Below are 24,055 nucleotides of genomic sequence, written 5' to 3'. Positions count from 1 at the left end.
GAGACATAGTATTACTTATGATGTTTATATACAGGTCTAAATCTTTTGTCACATCAGGTTTTTAAAATTAAAAACATAATCTATAATTGTATCTCGAGCTAACCATACAATTCCAAGTAACCGAGTTTATCTCCTATCTTTGTAATAACTGTGGTCATATGTAAAAGAAACAGCACATCTTTAATAGCAGAGAGATGATTTGAAAAAGTGTAGAACTAGTCTCCATACTCCTATCTGTACATGCTGTAAAAGAGATGATTTCATCTCTTTTTAGCGGTATCCATGAATCAAAGCTATCTCATAGAGAACAGATTGTAGTGTTTTTTTTTTTTACATAGCTCACTAGGTTTCTTAAACAAGACCAAAATAGCGACTGCAGAAATGTGGCCCTCATGAAATTTGCATGCCTGTCTACAAATTGTTATGCTGCTTCTGAGTTTGCATTGGAAATGAACTTGAAAATCATATATTTCTCAGCTGATCATTGATAAATGTAATTGGGAGTTCAGGAGAGAGCCACCAAAAGGTGCAAGGTCTTGGTATAGCAATATTAGACACAAGAATCCTAGCTTGTACCATTCCTGAAAGAAAGATTATAGATATGAGAGGATAGAATCACAGAAGGTATAGATATGAGAAGATAAAAAGTGTAGGTGCTTCATTTAGAACACTACTCTATAATATATATAAAGGAAAATTGATGCTGGAGAATTGCAAAAGGGTGAAAAGGCTGATGTATCTAATCATAATAGAGCCATCTCTGTTGAATTATTAGGGTAATGGTTATTTTGAGTCAACTCATGATCAAGAGTAAACACTTAGTTTGGCCAGAGTTCCTGTACACAAAATGTCTACAGCTAAGAATTAGGGGACTGAGAAAAGTGAGAAAAAGAAACAAAGAGAAACATAATATCACAATGAGATCAAGAGAGCTACCAATTACACAGATGCAAGATATACAAACAAATGCTGATGATTGTAGGGAAAATAAACTTAGAGAAGTGGGAAGGCCGCAGCTAGAGGTAGGGAAAGTAAACTTACATACTGTTATTCTGGAACCTTTAGGCCAGAATCCCTTCAATGGGAGGTAAATACCAAGAAATTCAAGCTTGCAGTAATGGCGAGCTCATGCTTTCAATGAAATGCCTTCTTCATTTGAACTAGAGCTGTCCACCAATTGGTAATTTGACCTTACTCTCTGCACCAGTGTAATTGTTAGACAGGCAATTAGAAGTGTTCAAGTAGAGTTAAAGAAATGTGCGGGGGTTACAATGAAAAAAATCTTATATATAGATACAAATAATACAGTCCTTATGTTAAACCTTTGGAAAAAGTTAAACACCTTTTGAGCCATTGGTCGTGCTTGGTATTGTAAAACACTGATCGGAAGGTGGAGAGAGAAATTGCTTTCAAATTGGGTTTTTAAGATCCCAAAGTGAACTCAATGGTTACAAACATGTTGAATCTTTCTGAAAAGATTTAACATTAATATCTCTCTCTCCCATAACAGCCTTTTACACAGTCTCACAAATTAAGTATATAACAGATTGAATCTCTGAGAGAGAACTCGAAAAACACATTCAAATCTCCTTTTCTCCTTAGAAAGTTGATTCTCATTCTGCTAAAGTTTGTTGATAATCCAGAATTCGAAATAAAACAAGATATAGAAGCAGTTTTAGAAAATATTCAGGAACAAACCTCTAAAAGTGTGACATAATAAAAATCTTCCATATGCTGCATGAGAGCAGTTCCATCTCTGATTGAGTGGAGGAGATTTATCTCTGTCTGTAGTATTTTTTCTACAAGCCGCTTCTCCCCTTTCATCTGCATAAAACGGTTGTTAGAAATTCTGATCTTAAGATTTCCCTGTAACCTGTCACTTGTTTTTCTTTTAGTAAGACATATATTAAAAAGTGAAACATGCTACTTAAGGTATGTTACATATCTGTCCAAAGGAGAGCATACTATTAAGAGAGAAGGCCGACAACAAAGCAAACTTTTTGATCCCTCAGAGAAAATAGAAAATTTATCAGATTGAAACTATCAACAATCAATGACGATAGAGCTTAATACGTGAAGATTGGGGCTAGTATTTATAAGATAACACAGAAAGGCATACAAGCATATTAGATGGTGCTTCTCATTGTGTAGACTTTTGGACTTGCTTTGCAGATTACAAGTCATTGAAGTTCACAGATTGTGTAAATTCTATTATTTATTTTGAGTAGTGTCCAATTGTATAAACAGCTAAGTGCAACAAGAATCTTCAGTACGATATTAAAATTATAAACTGCTACTTTATAACATTATATTGATCGGTCCATGTGAGCTCAAGAATGTGGGTGGATAAGTGCAGGAAAAAGATAATGTATGAGACTTACAAACTCACTAACAAGAACATCAGGAGTGGATTCTCCAATGACATCACCTTGCTTCCCACCATCTAAGACATTCCCGATTATCTGTAGCACAAGATATAATCAATCACCCATAGAAAGCTCTCAAAACTTATCGTGGAACTTGGAGACAATCTTCAAGCATGAGTATACACTTACAGAACAAGTAAAAATAAAGCAAGACTACATCCAATGAGACAGTGCAATCAACAGATCTAACAGATGTTCTTAAAGTAACAACTACATAATGCTGAATAGCCTACTTACTGATGCGTCCTTTAGATCTCCAATTGAAAGATAAACAGGTTCAGCGACATGACAATACCCCATAAGACGGGGCACTGTTGGAATAATATCTCTGTGATTCACAATTCTCCAGCTATCTTTAACTTTCTGCATACATTATCAAGTGAAAAGTAATATCTTGTTCAAGAGTTGGATGCTCACAGACTAGCAAAATCCATTAGATGATCCCAAGCATGATAGTAAAATACTAAACTGCCTTATAGTCTTCTAATAAATTTAGTAGGAAATAACTGTATCCAAACTCCAACATGTTATTAAATTCTCAAACGACAACCATTTAGCTTAAGAATACCAATGCAAATTATTGGAATCTCTTGTTTAACTGAAGCTGGCCATTTAGCTGCTACTTTTCTAAGTACTAAAGCTACTGGAGAAATATACTCTTGTTACTACTCTTTATACAATGAACTTTTTTACCAAAAGAAGAAAAACTGAATATAAAAATAATATTTAAATATTATTTTATGCAATGATGGCTGTGTGCCGTGCCACCATCGACACGACCTTACATGTCCTTGCAGGCTAGTAGCATGCCCCTATATACTACTGGCATGCATTTAATATAGTTTTAATAAAAAAATTATGATATTTAAAAAATGTTTTTAAATTTTCAGCATGTCAATCTTTGGTTTTTGGTTTGAATATATGTATTAAAACTTATATTACAGCTTTATCTTTAGATTACTTTTGTAAATAACCTTTTTTTAATTAAAAATATAATAATAATCAAATATAAATATTATTCAACACATAATATGATTGAATACTTCATAATATAATATAATATAATATTAATTGATAATAGTTTAATAATTAAAAATAATATTTAGTTGAACATAAAATAACGGGGAGGATCAAAGTATTCATTTGATAGCACAAAAATAATACGTTAATGTTGCGTTAAATACTATCTTATGTCGATAATCTTCAATCATATTGATGATGACTTTATTTCCTAGCACAAGAATAACATTGATTGATGATGATTGATGAAAATAAAAATAAAAAGTTAAAAAAATAGACTTTACATCGGCACGAGTCAGCACAACTTGGCAATGGGGTGCCACACCTCTCATGTTAGTTGTTATCCCACCACAGGCACAACCATTATTGGTTTTATGACTTACCTATATCTTTATATGTATTTTATGTATATGTTCATATATACATGTAATTTGACACAATCATCTCCAGTATTAGATGCAAGCTGCATCATCATTTCCTCCACAAACCCGCATCTCCAAAAGCCTTGGTCACTAGGATGTCCTTTATGTAAATATGACTCAAAATGATTAAGTCTAATTACAATAATTTAGTTAATCTTTCTTACACACTTTTATTTGATTGTAGAAGACATAATTGTAATATCATATCCATTATTCAACTTATGAAACTGTTAGTATGGACTACGGAGGTAAGGTTGACCTAAGCAAAAATACCTTGTGCATGCAAGTAAGTCAAAGGTCCAAATTTGACTTAAACATAGTATTACGGTCATATATAACCCAGGTGAGAGAATTGCAACTCACTATTCACTATATCAGAAAAACTTAAATAAGGGAACTCATTTAAGCATGTAATGAAAAAATAAAACATTTCATTGTATATACTGGACATCAAGGCACTGGAATCCAAAGTACGTATGCTATGTATCCTTTAATATAGTGCAGATAATTTTCACATTACCGCATTGTAAACTTCAGCAAATCTTCTATTTCCAACTCTAGGAGAGCCAAAGTTATACATTGTCACAGAAATTGCACCATGCCTATACATCATCATTAAGATGCATATAAAAATCTTATCCCAAAACAAATATACCAGCTATACAAAAATAGCTATGCCCGTTCATCAGTTTTTTAAGACGTGATATCAAGTCAGATATAAAAATTTATTTGCTATGATCATGTTAGGCTACGTGGAAGGATCATGTATCTTACATGACTTCTTAAGCTATACATAATTATACGAGGAAACTAGAAAGTGAAAATAATCTGATATCGCTTACTGTGGGAATTACATCATTGTTAAGCATATCCACATACCATGGACATCGCAGATGCATTAGAAATTCAGAATATCAGAAAGACATGCTATGTGACAGCGAAAAGGAACAGCTACTGCCTGCAACTTGCAGATCTCTAACAAACTGTCATTATTTGTGCTTTCTGTATGTAAATGATTTATTTTTCTTAACAAAAAATTAATTAGAGAATCGCTCTTAACATAAAAAGAAATTTTCTAAAACTGGCATATTTTTCTGATGCTTGTTTATTAGCACAATACTTATTGTGTGACATAGCACTTTACAACCTATTTGTTCTGTACAAAAGCATGACAACTTGAACCAGTTGAATGACCAAATAGGGAAAGAAGAAGAGCGAAAAAGACAATTTTTTGGGTCAAAATATGCCTCAGCCTCTATAATTAATAAAATATAAAGTCCAATCAAGAAGAGACTCATTTCCTTCAGGGAACTTCTAGTAATTTGCTGAAGGCAAAGAAGACATTTTGGGTCAAAATATGCCTCAGCCTCTATAACCAATGAAATATAATGTCCAATAGTAATTTGCTTGAAGCATATGAAATATTCAAATAATAACTTAACACAAGTTTAATTGAAAATGCATTTTTAGAAGAAAGTTATATGTAATTTATATTGGATTCCTAGTTTTGATTGTCAATCTAACTACATTGATTGAAAATGCATTATTCTTTTCAATGCATTGCATCATAAACTATAACTATTCTCATACATAATACAACTGATTGACTTTCTTGGCATCATTAGGTAATTCATCTTAAACAAACTTGATTCGACTTAAGAATTAAGAGGAAAACCATGAGTTATATATTACAATCTTTTGATATCAGCAACTTGGCATGAGAAAGTCATGTGGAATAAGATCTGGACCAATATGTCCTTGTGGTCCTTATTTACACATTCCACCAAAGACAAGTTCTTGATAACCATTGGACTCATCTATGTTAGAACTTTGAAGCTTTAGGGATTTCCTTGATGTATTCAACATGCTACTGTTTAGACGGCAGGCAGTGTACTATCAAAGGCATCAAAAAACTAATACATGGTAAAACAAAGTGTTCCACTGAATGGGCAAGTTTGGCTACTTGATTATCAATTGACCAAAAACTCGCATGGTGGCATAGTGCAACATTCTATCTGCTGATCCACTCTGCGTTGGTTTAGCATAAAATAAGGCAATCATTACTTGGAAGTTGTTTTGGTAATCTAAACACAATTGGAACGCATTAAGTTTAGAAGAAAGAAATTTGTCCTTTAATATTTATTGAGATCTTAGAAGTACAAAAGAATAATATTTGAATATTATTTTGAACAAAACAATGTGGATGCAGTCCCAAATTTATAGGTGTGGGAATATAAAAATCACTGTCTCTAATAGTTTAAGCTTATAAAGTAGTTAGTGAGTCAACATGATCTCAGAGCATGAGGTATTTAACTTCAAATCCCATGAAACATATGTTGTCAATTTATTATAATTTTTAAATAAACCTCTACCCATTTAAATCAAGTTTATTTCTTGAGCCCATCAAAAGTTAATATAGTATCACAGCATGAGGTGTTTGACTTCGAATCCCACCATACCTACATTGTCAATTATTCTTTTGAAATAAACCTCTACCCATTTAAGTCAAAGTTCACTTCTTGAGTCCGTCATAACGTCTCATGCCTAGAAGTGAGGAGTTTTTAAATATAAAATATAAAAATAGTTTAAACTTTTAGAGTAGTTGATGTCTTGGTGAGCTCCTAGCAGGAATGCCAGTTAGAAGAAAAAAAAGCAAAAATATGATTCAAAAGGTTTGAGAGGTTAGATGTGATACTATAGAAATCTTTTCCCAGTGTGCCATAATAAGGACTGCAATGAATATAAATGAGCATAGAGCTAAAGTTAGACACCCAAGTGGGCAGAATATGATGGTATGCAAATGACACCAATTGAGGTATGGAAAAATAAAAACCACTGGTAACCTCTTTTCATATCAGTGATGAAGTGCAAACCAGAAAAACGTAAATGTTGAATAACTTTCTTACCTCAAATGCAGTTAAAAATATCTTGAGCATGATAAGAATCATAATTTAAGACCTGGTTAGTAGGATAAGGCCGAGAGAACAGAGATGCAATTTAGATCTGGTCTAAGGACTAAATTAAAAAGAACCAGGAATCGAGGCTTCAATAGGACTCCAAATTGGTTGCATATTACATGTTTAAACTTAAATAGACCTGTTTTTCCATGTGTGCTTATTCAACAAACTATCAGCTCCAGAACATAGTGATTCAGTATGTAGTAGTAGCTTTATAACAGCTAATTCGTTCTCAGTAATAACATAAAACAAAATAAGGGTTTCAGAAGTTCAAATAAGAAGGAATTTTGACTCACTTGGCCATTCGGCTTGATGAAAGTTCAAGGGCCATAAGAGTGGCTAGTGCTCCACCTAAACTATGTCCAGTGACATAGACATGCCACTTCGGTAAGATTTCTATGTCGTCATCAACACTGTCATGGAAACATATTTCATCAGCCATTTAGAAATAAACAAGGCTAATGACAATTATACATGAAATATTTGTAAGGAGAATGAAACAGTGAATCTATGTATACAATTTCATATTTCTCGGTGCGAAGTTTCTGTTATCTTACATGTTAAGCATGTTATTGTTTTAGTTCTTTCTTCTGCATATATTTTGCAGCCTATAGATCTTACAAATGAGGTTTCACCTGAAATTATCAAGTACTATACCATCTTATATGTGCACAGATAATGCACTACTGAAACAGAAAGATACAGTTTGAGTATTGATTGATTTGTTACATTTATTACATGAGAATTCGAATGTTCCATGCAACATATGTCCTACATTAGAACAAGTAAAGGAAGACGCTTTCAATGCACAATAATACAGTATTGTGCCGTAAAGGGGATTCAAGGTTTATTCCAAGCAAAGTAACAATAAACTATTTACTCTTCCCAAAACTCCGTCACAATATTGGATATCAATGCCTACAAGTAGGAAATGTTTGGAAGCAAAAGGAATAATTGCATCTTTCTCTTCCATTCCATTCCGAGAGAGAGAGAGAGAGAGAGAGAGAGAGAGAGAGAGAGAGAGGGGATATGCAAATAAAGAGTAACAAAAAAATTTAAAAAAAAATAGAGGAGTGCAAAGTAGGATAAAGCTTTGAAGGAGGATTTAAAAATGAACAAGACCAATCTACAGGATTATATTCGAAATCTACTTTTTGCTTTCTGAGCAGTAAGCTCTTTCCTATCTTTACACTTAAAGATAAGAAAATTAACTACTATTGACGAAACCTAGCAGAGTGAATGCCTACTAACAAAATTGAAATCTAGCTTCAGGCAGCAACAGTCAAGTTCACAAAGAAAGACTCTTCTACACAAATAGGAAGCAAAGACATCTGTTTGAACTTTGAACTGGTGAACATAAGGCTGAGCATAATAATTTGGAAGAAAATTCCATCAAGAAAATCATAGAACAATTATGCTATCAGTAAATCACCTTTACTGAGTTGATGTTAAAACTTAATTGCCAATTATTATGATATACACTACACCTTTTGACTGAGTTTTGTAGAGTATCACTTACATATATCCTACTGAAAATTTAACAAGTGTCATGATCCTATTCCTGATGGAGTCATAAGCATTTAAGAATCCACTGTGAACCTGGTAAATCCAAAAAAATAAGATCTTGATAAAACATGGCAATAACTCAACGGATGCTCAAACAAACCTACTCAAAAAAAAAAAAAAAAAAAAAAAAAACTAGGGATGAATCCACAACTTACTTGAACTTCCTGTTTAAAGTCACCACCTAGTCTCTCAGGGTTTAGCCTGCATCATTTAACCATAGCAATTCAGATCGGATTCTATGATTATTTCCGGAAAACATCAGACAACCAAAATTATGAATTGGCATCGAAAGGTTAGGAAACAAGCTTTACATCATGAAGGTTAGGAGACAAGCTTACTCATTTCATGATGTAAAGCACTAATTGTGCTTTCTAGTTGATTATATGTATTATGCCTTACTACCCTATATGGATTGTATATCATTCTTTCCATATATCTATATTGTCAATTAATGGAAAAGGAGATTAAATTTAGGAAATTTTCCATTCCACATGCTGCCTTGTGTGTTTATCGCAGTCTCACCATCTTTTGCAATATTTGGTCGACCCCTGCATTTTTCGTTATCACTAAATCACCGAAAACACACTAGTCAGTGCATTTTTCTTTATCACTAAATCACCGAAAACACACTAGTCAGTGCTTTTTAGGAAATTTAATGACAACTGTGAGGATCTCAAGGTGTTTTGTAATTTAATGATAAAATATAGGGGTTGAACAAAAAATAGTGAAAGACAAAGTGTAAACCAAAATAAAGACAGAAAGAGGGTGTGATGAGAGACAATTCCATTTTGCGCTCAATTGAGTGTTAAAGGAAAAGTGATTCTGTTATATGATGAGCTTTACCCAGAAGGAGCAAGCATCAGATCAGTTTGCAAATCCTTCCATTTTGTCTGTTCAAGGAAAAGTGAGCTATTAGAGAATCTAAACTTCACCCATCTTTTTATTATAGAACAAATGGAAAAGCTTACAAGTTTATACATACTTGTTCAGTGCCTCTGAAAGCAATAACCAGTCTTCTACGCAAAGGATCACGCCAGATAGCTACCTGCAGCTCTTTCATTATCATATCTCATGTATCAAATGAAAAGATAATGCCTTAAATTCATTTGTAACCTCAAGGTTGTGAGAATGAAGAGCAGGTGACTTCTATCAGTACACAGTCTAATATAATGTACCTGTGTGTCTGTAGAAACATTATCAAGAAAACATATCTTCTCAAAGTCAGATTTGATAAAACTTTTACGGCCCAAAGAAGTAGCAAGCATAGCCCAGGCCTCCATAGCACTCTCAGCACTTGAGAACAATTGCCTCATCTCCTCTGCTTTTCGTGTATCTACTAATGATTCTTCTATGGCAGGGAGTCCTGCCATATTCATGGAATGTCCGGCAATTTGTTCCTTTGTTAAGCAAGAATCCTTTTTGTTCTCTTCCAACACCACAGGTGAGTCATTTTTTTGTTGAGACAGGGGTGCAGAGAGCACCATCAATGCTCCAAAAATAGTTTCTGTTTGACGCAACACATCCCAGGAGACTTTTTTAATGTCCAAAAGGGAAGATGAATTCTCATCTGTTGTGGATGAGAGGTCATTCTTAGTTTTATTATCTGTAGTTTCCATGGTTGCAAGTCCAGATTCTACATACTCCTTTTCTGCAATTTTACGTGATTGCAAACTCAATGTATTAAGTAAGTCGAATTCATCCCACATTTTGATCTCAGGAAGAGAAAACCCAAACCTCTGAAGGACTGTTTTGTTGATTATTTCACCAAAAGCTTTCCAAAAGTATTCTTCTGATGGTGAAGATGAATCAACTTTTCTTTCCAATAGGGTACTCTCATCACCATCAATTTCAAAAGGTGGTGATCTGTCATGTCTTGGACTATGTACAGAGCTTTCTAAATTGCTTATCTGTTTTGAAACTTCCTCTGATTCAACCAATGTACTAAAAGATTTTTCAGATTCTTTTGATTCATCAATATCACTGTCAGAAGAGGACGGTATTTGAAGGTAAGTATAGGTGAAGGAACTTAATTGCCCAAATGCAGACTTCACAAATTCACTAGCATTTACACTTTCAGATCCGATAACCATCTTAAGAACAGATCCTAAACTGCTTTTTGTGAGAAAATCCGAAACAAAAGGTATTCTCCACCACTGCCTATCTCTTTCAATTTGCTCATAGCTCCTATACTTTACCTGGAAGGACCAAATTAAAAATAGTCTTTGTAATTACTTAGCCTTGCAAAATTCCCGGCAGATGGATATCTGATTTCAAAGAAAAACATGAGATATCAACACCAGATATCCTCTCTTTGCACAATAAATCTGCTCTTCCAAAGGAATTAGCCCAACACATGGACAGCCGACAAGAAGAAAATTGAGTACAGTAAAATTACGAAAATTGCCTAATCTTTTCTTCTATATAATGGTGGAATTGATGCCTCTCGTGGATACTTACAAAATCAATGAAGATATCTATCAGATATAAAGATAATAAGTAGAAAAGGATATATAAATTGCAAGAAAAGAGAAAGGTATCAAGGAGAGCAGAATTATCATGCCATTGAAAGTACTATGCCAAGTAAGAAACATGAAAATTTAAGTAAGATGAATGTATAAATATATAGGAAATTTCTCCTTCAATCAGCCAGATACAAGGTTAGGGGAGACAAGCTCCTGGAACATTCCAAAGTGACCTCCATCAAAGATGTAAATATAAAATATAGGTGGATGTTTTATATTCTTTAATCAAAAGATGTGCCTATCAATTCGAACTCGGGACCTCTTTTCTAATACTATATTAATTCACAAACTAATCTAAAATCTTAACCCATTTTGGCCATTAGAGAATTATGGTCTTTATATTTTATATTTAACATATTTTTTTCACTTCTAAGCTTGAGACATTTTGATAGGGCCAAGAAAATGGACTTGAATTAATTGAATGGAAGTTTTATATTTAAAACAATAAATGTGTCTAGCAAGATTCAAACCCAAGATCTCTACTATGATACCATATTAATTCACTCATTATTCTAAAAACTTACTGTTATAAAACAATAGTTTTTATATTTATATTCTAATACTCCCTTTCACTTTCGGGCTAAAATATGTTGATAAGCCCAAAAAGTAGATTTAATTTAAATAGGTAAAGTTTTTATATTTTAAATGCTAGATAAGCATAGCAAGGTTTGAACTCAGGTCATTTGCTTTGATACTATGTTAACACACTAACTATTCTAAAAACTTAAGTTATTATTTAATAGTGTCGCTCACTTTGTAGCCAAGGCATTTTGGACTCAAGAAGTGGACTTAATTTAAATGAGTGGAAGTTTTATAATTTTAGCAAAATATGAGTATGACAAGATTTGAACTAAAAACTTATGGCGCTGAAACCATATTAATTCACTAATTACTCTAAAAGATTAGGCTTATAGATCGGTTGGTAGGTTAACACCTTATTTTACATTATAAAATGAGGAAGTACATGCATTTTATATAAAAATCCACTATTAATTGATACTTTCCACCCCTATGCACCTGTCGCTGCATTGGCAAAAATGCAATTTGGAAATTCAATTAAACTCCATAAACTAAAATGAAGTAACCTTATTGCCTCATAAACCAACATGAAATAAGCTTATTCCATAACAAATTTGATTTACTATACTTGTAAGTTGTAACTCAATTGAGTACATGATGAATAATGACCATGATTATATGTATCATAAATTAAAATGGTCAGAATAATATAAAAGAGGACATAAGGGAATCCTATTATCCTAAGAGGAGATTCTCCACACCAGGTGCATAGAAAGAAGACGTCTTTTTCTCTAGTTCTCTTTCTTAATTAGTATGCATCTTTCCAACTTTACTTTGTATGAATAAAGTACTAATAGGTAATAGATCGTAAAAGCCCAGGAAAATACTTAAAATGAAATTTGACTGAATGGAGAAATCTTAGAAGCTACTCGATTTGAGTGAAAGGAATTTAACCTCTAAATGAATTTTTCCACCACCTCCAATGCCTTCCAGTTCCACCACCAGCTCATGCAAGTTCCCTAGGAAAAAAGATGTGGTCAATTCGAGGGCCTGTAGCATCTAAGTTCTTTTAAATTACAGAAGGCATGCAAAAATGTGGCTATTCTTTGAATGATATGCTCTTTCAGATGAATAGAGGAAATATCTTGTTTATCTAAGTGTATGATGGTTTGAATAATACATGTGAAAGTTGTTTAAAAGCAATTACTTTAGTAAACTTAATATAGTAAATGAGCAAATCAATATGGTCTTGTTTACATTGGCCTATAGAAGGTTGTTTTAAGCTGTAAGTGGGCAAGACTTAATGTTGTAACCACTAAAAGACATGAGTGATAGAAGAACTACAGATAGTTACTATTATAAATTTTCTCCAGTAATAGACTCACCATCACAAATTGATTCTAGGTTCACTCCAGCATTTCCCATACGTTTGTGTGGAGTTACAAGATTTGCATCCCAAACTGCAATCTAAAGGTATCAGCAGCAATGCTGTGTTATTTTGGAGAAGATAATCAAATGATTCAAATTATACAAATGAAATATGGTAGATGAATATAAAATAAGTGAAAATACATTTTACCCCCTTGAGGGTTAAGCCTAAATCTGTGCCCCCTGTTAGTTAAGTTGTGACACTAAACTTCCCTGTGGTGCTAACCAAACTGCAGACATTCTGGTTAGACACTGAGAGAAATAACTTCTTAAAGAAAACATCAAATTGCTTGTAATCCAGTGTTAGGATTGGAATTTAATTAAAATAATTTCAACCTGTACTATAATACGGGTGAGATCAACGTCTTAAGATGTACCTATTAGAGGATACATATATTAGTTCTTCTGGTCTCATACATGAGCATATTATTGCAGAACCTATAAGTAACTTGTTGGAGGCATTATGTCAAAATTACTTCCGCCTAACTGGATTTTCTTTCTCTATAAAATTATTAATTATAGTTCATTTTACTTTTTAACATAAGCTTATGCCTTTGTACATCAAATGACAACAAACATGTAACAAATGATCAACTATTGTCTAACTGTAAAAGGAACAACCGGGTCAACCGTTTGACCGCTTGTCTCAAAGTGCATTTGCTACATGAATTCGGAATATTTGACCAAACTAGGCCCACTCTGTCCTCACAAATTTAATTACCCAAATGGTTCACCTCCCAAACTTATTATCCAAAGGGGTCTAGTGAATACGTCAGTTGCCACCACATGGGCCCAACAGAAAAGCATTGAACTTATCAGTGTTTGATGTAAGATGTCAAACATTAATCTTATCAACACCCGATCTCAAATATAAAATAATTATCTCATTAGTGTTTTACATGAGAATTGCATACAAATACAAAATATGTGAGTAAAGTGAGGAGGGTGGAAATTTTTTATTTGTGTTTATCCTACCCAAATTTTCATCCAATATATTTCTCTAATTTATTTGATTGTAACATAATTGTAACATGATAAACTTCTCTAGTTTATCTCTAATTTATCCGATTTAATAGATAATATATATCAAGGAATAATCCTTTCATTCACTACGCATTCACTACAACTTACTTAAAACGTTAATAAGTTCAACATTTTTCTATCGGGGCCATGAGCTCGATGGAGACAAGTCTATTCTGTTGGTACATAATCCATTGGAAGAATAAATGAAGGCCGAGTCTTCTACCTAGCAAGCAGCAGTCCTTTGAAACTATTGATCTTTTGGAACTCCTGGATACATTCCATGAGTAATATGATCATCATAATCAAACTAATTGCATGATGTGAACTTGACAGATACAGATTAAACAAGTCACCAATCCCTTGAATCCAGATTTTTTTATGATAAATTTATTATCTTTTCCTGTATCACAAAAATATCCATGACAGTTTGATAAAATGGTATATTATTTATCCTCCTCAATAAACTAAATCTTTTCTCTTGTAATAGAAATGTGAATTGAACCAACACTTTTGTTTCCCAGATGACAAGAATCTAACACTGCAAAGACATAACACTAGTAAGTATGCGAACATGTCAAGTTTGGACACAAAAGAAGATTATATATATATATAATGGAATGATGATGTTTAAAATTCGTTGTATGTGGCTCTTTGCAATAAAAACCAATACAAGTCTGAGTAGCTTTAAGAAAATATCCCAACCCTAAATCTTGTCAAGATAAGTGAAGAGTCTGATACCATGATGTAGAGGGAAAATGAAAGGATGCAGGTATGATATAAAGTTCTATGCACCATCCAGTTTTATAATAGATAGCAGCAGAATTTGTGTTACTCATGAATCTATACCTGCATAAATTTTGTTCGATTTGTTTTGATATTGAAGGTAAAATCCTCATTCCATATTGGCTCCTTTGTCCTAAATGAATCAAGTAAGTTGTGGGAAATTGTGAATAACTGCAGCAATCATAACATAAAAGATTGAGAATATCATACTGGGCCTATTCAATAAGATAGATTTTATTTTCCTTGCATCTATGGACGAAGACTTCAATAAAAATCCAGAAGATGACAATAATGAAGATAACCTACAAGCATATGACAATGCAGTCTAGCATTTACATGAAAAAAGATACTTACGCCCATTTAATCTTGCTCTTCGCAACCTGACCCTCCAATTGTAGAACTACGTAAGGATCACTTGTGCCCTGAAAACTGATAAAGTTCTTGAGAGATCATAGTGATAATATAAGAAAAAAGGTAATATTTGCAAATCTTTGAATCGTGCTCTACTCAATCCCATCATGTTCTATAAAAAGTTGAATGATGACGATGAAGTACATCAAGTATTGACACAAGACAAATTTAATTTATGAATGATCATATTAAATCCAATTAATTGATCCTCATTTCATTATTCAGACACTTCCAGGAAAAGAATGAAAGAAAATGGAAAATTCATATAATAAGAAGTAATGAAGATCATCAAAATACAAAAAGTAAACATCTATCAAGAAGGGGTATAATTCACAGAAAATAATACCCATGGATCCATTGCAGGAAGATCTACACCCTTCTTTAACTTTATGAACAGTTGACCGTCATAAACTTCTCGAAGAAATGACCTGTAAGTGTAATATGTCTCAGTTGATGCTAACCAGATGGACACGCCTTCTAAAGTCATTAAATGTAATCGTGTGTAGAAGTAATAGAACAGATTCAATAAAATTCTCAGATATAACATAAATATTGGAAAGTATGAAAGGTTAATTACGTGATCATTTACTAGAAATAAGCAGTCTATAGATTGGTAAATAAAAAAAAAGGTGATACAAACGGCTCACATATCTTGATAACTGCTAAAAGAAACTCTCCTCAAAAAGTTTAGAAACCATTCAGAAGTACAAAATTTCCAAACTCACTCGGACAGAAACACCGTCTGGCAATCAACCGCATCGACCTCAAGCCAGCCAACATTTTCCTATAAAATAGAGAAAATTAAAAGAAACCGAAATCAATTTACCAGTCAGCCTACCAAACCAATCCAAATACAAGAAGAGCAGAGGGATAACCGGGGGACTGTTATAGGCTTCAAAGGCGAACCCCGCGAGAACAACAGCGAGGTTGAGATCGAAGGGAGGCCTCTCGTCTCCCCCACATGATCCGGTCCCATTCTCCGAGTCGGATTGGACGACGTTTTGGTTTGCGCTGCCTCTTCCAATGGACCTCAAAATCTTAAATCTCTTGGGATTCGCCAAGAAGAACGCACCGGAGAACGGAACAGAGCCGGGTTTCTTGAGGTGAGGGAAGCTCCGATGCAAGGAAATCGATTGGAAGGAGAACGAACGGAGAGGGGTTTGGGGATTCTTGATGGAAGCCATGTCTGGGCTTGAACTTTGAAGAGGAGCGGAACAGAGGGTTCTTTTTTCGACGGTTGTTTCTCGAGTAAACTCCTCGTAGGCGAGGCTTCGAGAGGGAGAGAGAGGGCGCGCGCGCGCGCGCGCGAGAGAGAGAGAGAGAGAGAGAGAGAGAGAGATGCGGAGCAAAAGCACCCAGGTGTGCAAGTTACACTCCACTACTCCAGTACTGTGATCCGGTCCCACCAAGTTAGACCGGATGAGTGTAGGATCTTCGAGAGAGAGAGAGAGAGAGAGAGAGAGAGCTGAAGAAGTTGGCAATTATACTAAAACAACCAGCTTTTACTCTTGTTGGATTTGGAGTTATATTAGTCCAGTCCTTATGCATGCAATAGGCAAGAATTCGATCAAATGCTAGAAAGATGCAACTTCCATTCGCTTCTTTTGTTTACTTATAATTAATAAAAGCCTGAAATTTTCTGTGGCACACTGCAGGAAAGTACTAGTAACAACTAACAAATGTATTACCCACAAAAAGATTTAAAAAAAATAAGAAGTTGTCTGCTGCTTATGAAGAGGTTGTCATGAAAAAACAAGTTGGACACAATGGTCAATGCATTGATGATATCAGCAGTAACCTTACAATGAAGTGATCTAAGCCCCCTATTTGGACAGTACATTGTTTGATACAATTTTACAACAAATTGGTTGATAAATTCAAAAGGAAAAGCCTCAGGACAGGCCTCCCTTGCAAAAGATCAACATAAGGACTCTCTTTTACAATTGCAAATCTGTAACGAAGAAAGGCGAAAAGAAAGGGCATTTCCTTTAACAAACTCAAAACCAATCATCATTCATGCCATAGCGCTGTGAAGGATGCCCATGTTCGCTCATGCTCCCTCTTAATCTATAAAATGCTGCCCTCTGCTCTTTGGTTCTCAAAGGGCCTGATCTATTATCTCTAGCTACCTTTCTGGCAATGTTAGAGGTTGAATGTGGCCTCTGCATTTCTTCCATGGGACCTGAGCTGTAATCCATAGTTACAAAGGAAGAGGCACATCCGTATGTCAAACGCGGCGTAGCCTCATTCCACCAGCTCTTTTCGGTACCAAACTCACCCTTAAATTCATAATCTGTTCCCGCTGAATCCTCTGTACAACTAAAAGAACCGTCACAATTTTCATCTTTGTCATTGTATATCAATTTTAGTGCCTGTACAACTTCTCCCATGAATGGTCTTTGAGATGCCTCTATGTGGACGCACATGGAAGCTATGGCTGCAACTTTTGCCATCTTGTCAAAATGATAGATTTCTTTTAAAGATTGGTCGATCAGTTGTTCTAGCCCTTCTCTATTTGTAAGAAGAGGACGGGCCCAAGTCACAAGGTTCTCTGCTCCCTGCGGCTGAGACATATCTACAGGTTTCCTACCGGATAAAAGCTCTAGCAACACAACCCCATAGCTGTAAACGTCACTCTTGACAAGAAGATGCCCTGTCATTGCATATTCAGGGGCAACATACCTACAAATTCACAGTAAGAATGGTCATAATTTTTATTTTCCTCCTACTTGACTAAACCAAACAAAGCAGCTTCAAAGTGATGACTTCCTACTGGACTAGTGATTAAAAGTTCTTTTTTGAAGTAAATAACTAATGTAGCCCACTAATATTGAATTTTAGCTTACTTAAGATGGCACAAGTGCTTTTACTCTTGTCACTCAAATGCTTAGTGGCCAAATCTACAACAATCTTGAATGAAGGGGCATATAGTCATAAACCATATACCAAAGCAAAAATACATTAATCTAATGTCATAGTATGACCTAAGGGTTGGTCTAAAGCATAAAATTACCTTACAGTTTTAACAATTGAAATTGAAATTTAAGGCCATAGGAGATAGGAAATTTAAGGCCAAAAATTACCTTACAGATGTAGTTAAGTAAGGATGATCAAGATGATATTAGAGTAGAGATATAAACTTTTTTTTCCAAAAGTAACCTAAATATTCTAATTACTGAAAGTCAGCTAATGCTAGGTTATCAATAAAATCAAAATAGATCTAGAAATTTGTTCAGCACTCAACACGGAATGGAACGCAGACTCAAGTGAACCAAACTCAACAAAAGGGAACTGCTATGAGGCACCCAGGCACAAAAACAAAAAAGATGATCCGCTTTAGGGTGTAGAAGTGATGAAAACACAATCTCCAAGATTCCTAGTTCTGTTGATGCTAACACCATCATGGTAGTAATATCTGTGGATCACTATCATTTCAAGACATCTTGTTGCCATTTCATGTCATCCAGTATGATCTTTTTAATTTAAAACTCAAATAAAGTGATGGGAGAGGAATATGAATATTACCCAAAAGTTCCCATAACCTGAGTAGAAATATGATGAATTCCTTCTAATGCCTCCCTCGCTAACCCAAAATCTGAAACCTTTGGGGTGAAATCTTCTTCCAAAAGGACATTACTAGCCTTAAAATCACGATGTATAACATGAGGATTGGAATCTTCATGCAAGTATGCCAGTGCCCTCGCTGCACCAAGGGCGATTTTCAGCCGCGCATCCCAGTCAAGAGGCCCTTTTAATTTATCACAACCTGAAGCATTGGAAGCCATAAAGAGAAAATCAATCAGAAGTACTTAATAAAAGAATACAATAGACAATTTCATGTTCTTACAGAGTCAGATCATTTTCACAACTATTGGTTTGTAGAAAGTAGGGTAGTACAGAACTTCAGTATAGAAAATTTAAATTTTTTGGGAATGTACCATGCAGATGAGACTCCACACTTCCATTCCGAACAAACTCATATACCAAACATCGCATATTCTTTTCAACGCATATACCAATCAGCTTGACAAGATTACGGTGATGCAGCCGGCTGAGCATCTCTACCTCTGCAATGAACTCACGATCTCCACTATGATCCGCCCTTGTAAGCAATTTAACAGCAACTTCACTTCCATCTTCAATGACACCATGGTATACACGTCCAAATCCACCTTCACCTAGTATTTTATTAAATCTGAAGTTATTTGTTGCTTTCTCAATCTCCGCCAGCGAAAAAGTTTTTACCGGTGGTAGGCAAGTAGCCATGGTTGAAACAAAGGAAATTGATGTTGAGCTGGCCATCCTACTTGACAATATCGACCTGAATCCTGATATAAAGCAAGAAAAAGATATGTTATATAAACTGTAGAAAATGTAATAACATACACATAGAATTAAAGAAGGTTTCTTAGCTATAGCATAGTGACCTAGAATTATATGGAGAACAAGATAAATGTGCATATATAGAAGATCAAAAGAAAATTAGGTAAAAGTGAAATGCCCACAGAGAAAATAAGACAAGAAAATTTGGTATGGCCTGACACTATTATTTTTGCTCTTACCCTTGCAGTTTGGGCCTAGAAGGTCATTGATGCAAACAAACTGGTAAGAAAATGAAAGTTGGCAAGAAATCTGGGAAGGATGTAAGGTTGAAGCATGAAATAGTAATCTGCTGTCTCTTGCAGAGGAATTTGGCTATAATGTATAGGTTAGTCAAGAAAGAGTAGACAAGAAGGCAAACACAGAAAGGAATGCACAAACGATGAAAATAAATGATGAGGTCCCTCTTTACAATGCTGTATTTCATGTTTTGTATATCTATAATTCCTATCATTGCTAATTGATGATGACTTCAGTAAGCAGACACCATTGTTCACTGTATTTTATTTCTTCTTTTAGGTATCCATTGTGTTTTCTTTTCTTTAATACATAAGACAGATGCAAGCTAAATAAAGGTAACTGTATTTTTGTCTTTTAGAGAGACTTCAATGGGAAAGGAGAAAAATTGGAGATTATCAGCAAGGCATCCATGAAGCTTTAAACATGAATTACCAGTTTTTCTGCCCAGCGAGGGCCTAAATGAAGGTCCCACAGTGGGAGGAGGCCTTCCAATTCCATGCCATCTCCATAGGATACAAAATACCCCAAGGCATACTGAGATAAGTGCGATCGAACATAATGCAATTATGATAATGATTTTTAAGTTCATCTTCTGTGTGCTTCTGGAGTGCACATTTGCAGTGAAAGGGTTTTCATGATTCCAACTTCCACTTGGCCCCAAGGTTTCTTCAGATATAGGGGGTGAAGCAGGCAGTCCTGCAATGATATTCCAGAATGCTCAATAAAACAGATGTGTATAATTCCAGTGAGTATAGAGAAGAAACATGTATCACCATAGAGGAATATGGTTTACCTGGATAATGAACATATATCACATCATATTCACCAAAAAGGGACATGTTTATTAGAATCTTCTTTTGCCAAAATCTCTCATATGTCAGTAATGCTGTCATCTTGTCAAACTTCTCTCCTAGTGGCACCAAGTCAACAGCAACTGTTGTCTTATCTGCATCTCGGAGACTGCCATTAGCACCCATTATTCTCACTTGACTTTGTTTTAGGTAAGTGCCTACTGCAACTTCAACTTCTAGCTCCTCAATCCTGGAAAATAACTGATATGGTGCTACCCCTAGGTCAATTTCGACTTGCATTGGGTACACACAGCCACAAGGTGAACCAATTGGAGTTGAAGTGAGTGGATCAGAACAGGATATTTCACTACAACCTGTTAAGGATTTCAAGTTTTCAACAATAATACATCATCCCTCGATATTGGGTTTCTAAACAACATGACAAAAAATGTCATAGCAAGCAAAGAAGATGAAGATTGAAGACAAAGTCAACGAAGAAAAGGAAATTGAACCCTGTGTTTCTGATGGTGAAGTTGGAGATGGTGAGATGTTATGAGGTGTCTTTGTATGATGTTTTCTCACATGATGACCTGCAATGAAACCTCAAACATCAGTCAACTATGTCATAATTTTCATAACAGGAAAGAAATTGTCCATGAAAATTGTTAGTTACCGTGAGATTTAGGAGAATGAGCTGGGGCAGGTGTAGGTGCCATATGGATTCTACTCCCCATTACTGGTGAGGTTGATCGAGTCAATGCCAAAGTTCCCACTCTCAACCTAGCTGAACAAAGTATCCTGCAACCTTTAGAAATTAAAGATTAATGATTGACAACACTTATCCATAGGTTTTTGCATTTATATAAAAACACTACTAGGAACTTGAGCAGTGGAACTGTTGCTGGCACAAAGATTCTACAGAAGAAATTGAATCTAGTCACATTACTAAAATAACCCTAGATATTCTATGAATTACTAGTTAAGATTTCTTAAAGGACATAAACCATCATACGTGAAGAAATCATGCTAGGGATGTCTATGATCTATATATATCAAATATCAGCAAGTCAAACATTTCATTGGTACTATTTCCATATATAAAGAACTAGGAAAGTGCTTGTGTCAGAATGTCAAAAGAACAAGGGAACATAGGGAAAGAAGGATATCATGTTTGTGTTTTCAAATAAAGAAGCTGGCGAAGGACCTGTCTTAAAGGGACACCCTTCTAATGTATAATCGTTACAAGTTAAAACCATACCAGATTTAAGCAAATCCACAGTTCAAAGGCATTACACTTCTTTCAAAAGCTTCAAGCTTAAACCCAGCAAAGATTGGTTCAGATCTGATGAACATCATGGGGAAGGTTTTTTCCCCCTTTCTTTGGCATGTCAAGTAAAAATACTAGCTTTAGCACATCTCAACTAGTTCTTGAAAACTTTTAAAATTCTGAACAAGCTATACAACACTAATGCTAGGACTTCCCTCCCTCCCTCTCCCCAACTCTTTTATCCGCTTAGGAAACAATGATGCAACGAGAAAGAGGATTTAGCAACAAACTGAAGAGTCGAGATGGGAAGTCTGGTGTTTCACCATGCTGCCATTAAGTGGTATGCTAAGCATGCAACTTAAGCTAAATTTATCAAAATTAAATGTATTAAAGCTTAAAAAAAAGCAGCAGCAGCGAGAAGTGGAACAATTGACTCACTGCTAGTTTCTGACTCATATTTTGGGCAATGCCCAGTATAAGTCATTTAAAAGAATCAGAAATTCTCTATTTCCAATATGAAATAACAATTCCATTAGTTAGGTGCAGGATCCAATTTCCAAATCTATCTCCTTTAGAATTTGCCACCATAAAAGGGGAAACCCACGATAGAGCACTGTGGAAACTGTCACAAAAACCCTCCTTCAGAAAAATGTCTGGGAAACCAAGCAAGAGGAAGAAACGCACCAAATTTGCGAAACATTATTTCCCAATCCTCAGTTCTCCGACGCACATGATCGCACAGGCTTACAATTTAGGAATAACCTACTACAATTTTGCACCATCCACTGACTAATAAATAAAAATTGCAAAGAAACAGAGGAAAGAACCAATTTTGCTGAAAATTTAGCAGGAACGGAACAAGGAGAGGAAGAGAAAGTACCAGAAGTGGACAGTGCAGAAGAAAGAAAGAACAACAGAAGCATCAGAAGAGCAGACATCTCCTATTCTTCACCACACCAGGAGGAGAATCGCAATAGAAACCATCAAAAAGGGGAAACCGCGAACAGAACAGTGCCTACATCTCTCCGCTACCTGACGAATAGGGCGACAGAAGGATCTGAAGCCCTAGCTTGATCCATGGTCTTCAAGGAGATCTCCAGTAGGGAGAGAGGAGAGAGGAGAGAGGAGAGAGGAGAGAGAAGAGATCTCGAGGGAGGGAAGCGAATTAAAGGCACGCTTCTTTAATAACTACTAACAAACTTTGGGACTGTAGTCAGAGTGGGGTAGTTGTAACTAGTAGCGTAGTATTCTCTCAAAAGAAAACGTAGTATACTCTCTCTCTCTCTCTCTCTCTCTCTCTCTCTCTCTCTCTCTCTCTCTCTCTCTCTCTCTCTCTCTCTCTCTCATGATACTATTTTTGTCTGTGCTTTTTTCCCCATTTTTAGTGTTATGATTCCTATTATTTACCAAGTTAAAAGTTATCTGATTATAATATTTATTGTAGGAAAAATAGAGTTGATATCGCTGGAATTCAAACGCAAGTATACTTCTACATCATAAGTCTCTTTATTTATCCTAATAACAAAAGTTATATACATAAATTAAGATATTAATAATCTTCCTAAAGGGACTCATCATTAATTCCCCACTCTTCTATGAAAAACTTTTGCTGTCAATTATTCAATATCTCATTTCATAAAAGCAAATCCACTTGGATTTGTTTCAATTGTAACATAATATCTCCTTATCTTCACACTCCCGTCGTTATCCTAAAAAATATTAGGCCTTCCAATTCGTAAGTATATATACATATGACTAAGGGATGAGCATGTGGTCCTTGCCGGTAATATATGATAGGCTAAAGATGGATTACTGGATAAATATTGGAATTGGGATTCTGATCAAAAGTTTTTAGTATATAATGACTCTCTGAACTATTAAAAATATCTTGCATTAAAAGATTATATAAATAGAGTAAGCTCGGAAGAGAAGAAAGGGGGGGGCCCAATTTAAAGGAGGTTCAGTTCCCCCTCTCTCAAGTCGAAAATTAATTAAAGGCTTTAATTGCCTCCTGTCACAGTTGATGCACTCCTTTATTACCGACTGTATTCTAAAGTATATGCCACCATTTAAGTTGCAGAAGGCGTGTGAAAGGAGAGTCAATGCTAGTTGTTATACTGTCACCTTTGGCATTTGGTTTGATGCGTATCAGTCAACGGTCCCTGGTTCAAGTAATCCCTGTTACGCTACTGATGACTTGCAGGACAACCTAGCCATAAGAAACGTACAGCAACTTAATTTGATATCAATTAACTCTTTTATTTTGTATCACTTATGACTAATATAACAAAATAAATGGA

At 35.0% G+C, this 24,055-nt stretch overlaps 2 protein-coding genes across 6 annotated transcripts; both read right to left on the bottom strand.

The window, feature by feature from the left end:
* Positions 1-161: 161 nt before the first annotated feature.
* On the bottom strand, positions 162-16,403 carry LOC140783780 (uncharacterized). 4 transcript variants are annotated; one of them, XM_073130819.1, is made up of 19 exons: positions 15,953-16,403; positions 15,803-15,861; positions 15,424-15,505; positions 15,021-15,088; positions 14,730-14,799; positions 12,818-12,899; positions 12,387-12,451; positions 9,567-10,586; positions 9,374-9,436; positions 9,235-9,281; positions 8,547-8,592; positions 8,345-8,424; positions 7,122-7,238; positions 4,389-4,470; positions 2,664-2,789; positions 2,382-2,462; positions 1,699-1,824; positions 1,042-1,198; positions 162-581 (listed from the first exon to the last, which is right to left on the bottom strand). In XM_073130819.1, exons 1-18 carry the CDS (start codon positions 16,259-16,261, stop codon positions 1,127-1,129), a joined length of 2,595 nt encoding a protein of 864 aa, XP_072986920.1. In that variant the 5' UTR covers positions 16,262-16,403; the 3' UTR covers positions 162-581; positions 1,042-1,126. The 4 variants fall into 4 exon arrangements, with proteins under 4 accessions (XP_072986920.1, XP_072986922.1, XP_072986924.1 ...); XM_073130821.1 differs by lacking the exon at positions 4,389-4,470 and having other exon boundaries at positions 15,953-16,387; XM_073130823.1 differs by lacking the exons at positions 15,803-15,861; positions 15,953-16,403 and having other exon boundaries at positions 14,730-14,837; positions 15,021-15,095.
* Positions 16,404-16,822: 419 nt separating this feature from the next.
* On the bottom strand, positions 16,823-22,904 carry LOC140783822 (receptor-like serine/threonine-protein kinase ALE2). 2 transcript variants are annotated; one of them, XM_073130892.1, is made up of 8 exons: positions 22,636-22,904; positions 21,162-21,293; positions 21,001-21,078; positions 20,491-20,862; positions 20,130-20,393; positions 19,016-19,405; positions 18,603-18,843; positions 16,823-17,759 (listed from the first exon to the last, which is right to left on the bottom strand). In XM_073130892.1, the coding sequence occupies exons 1-8, from the start codon at positions 22,691-22,693 to the stop codon at positions 17,075-17,077; spliced, it is 2,220 nt and encodes a 739-aa protein (XP_072986993.1). In that variant the 5' UTR covers positions 22,694-22,904; the 3' UTR covers positions 16,823-17,074. The 2 variants fall into 2 exon arrangements, with proteins under 2 accessions (XP_072986993.1, XP_072986994.1); XM_073130893.1 differs by having other exon boundaries at positions 21,162-21,286; positions 22,636-22,771.
* Between the last annotated feature and the right edge of the window lie 1,151 nt (positions 22,905-24,055).

This window comes from Typha latifolia, chromosome 3, assembly GCF_019914945.1.
Source record: "Typha latifolia isolate L0001 chromosome 3, TyphaL0001v2, whole genome shotgun sequence".
NCBI classification, from domain to species: domain Eukaryota; kingdom Viridiplantae; phylum Streptophyta; class Magnoliopsida; order Poales; family Typhaceae; genus Typha; species Typha latifolia.
This window is presented reverse-complemented; position numbering and strand designations above follow the sequence as displayed.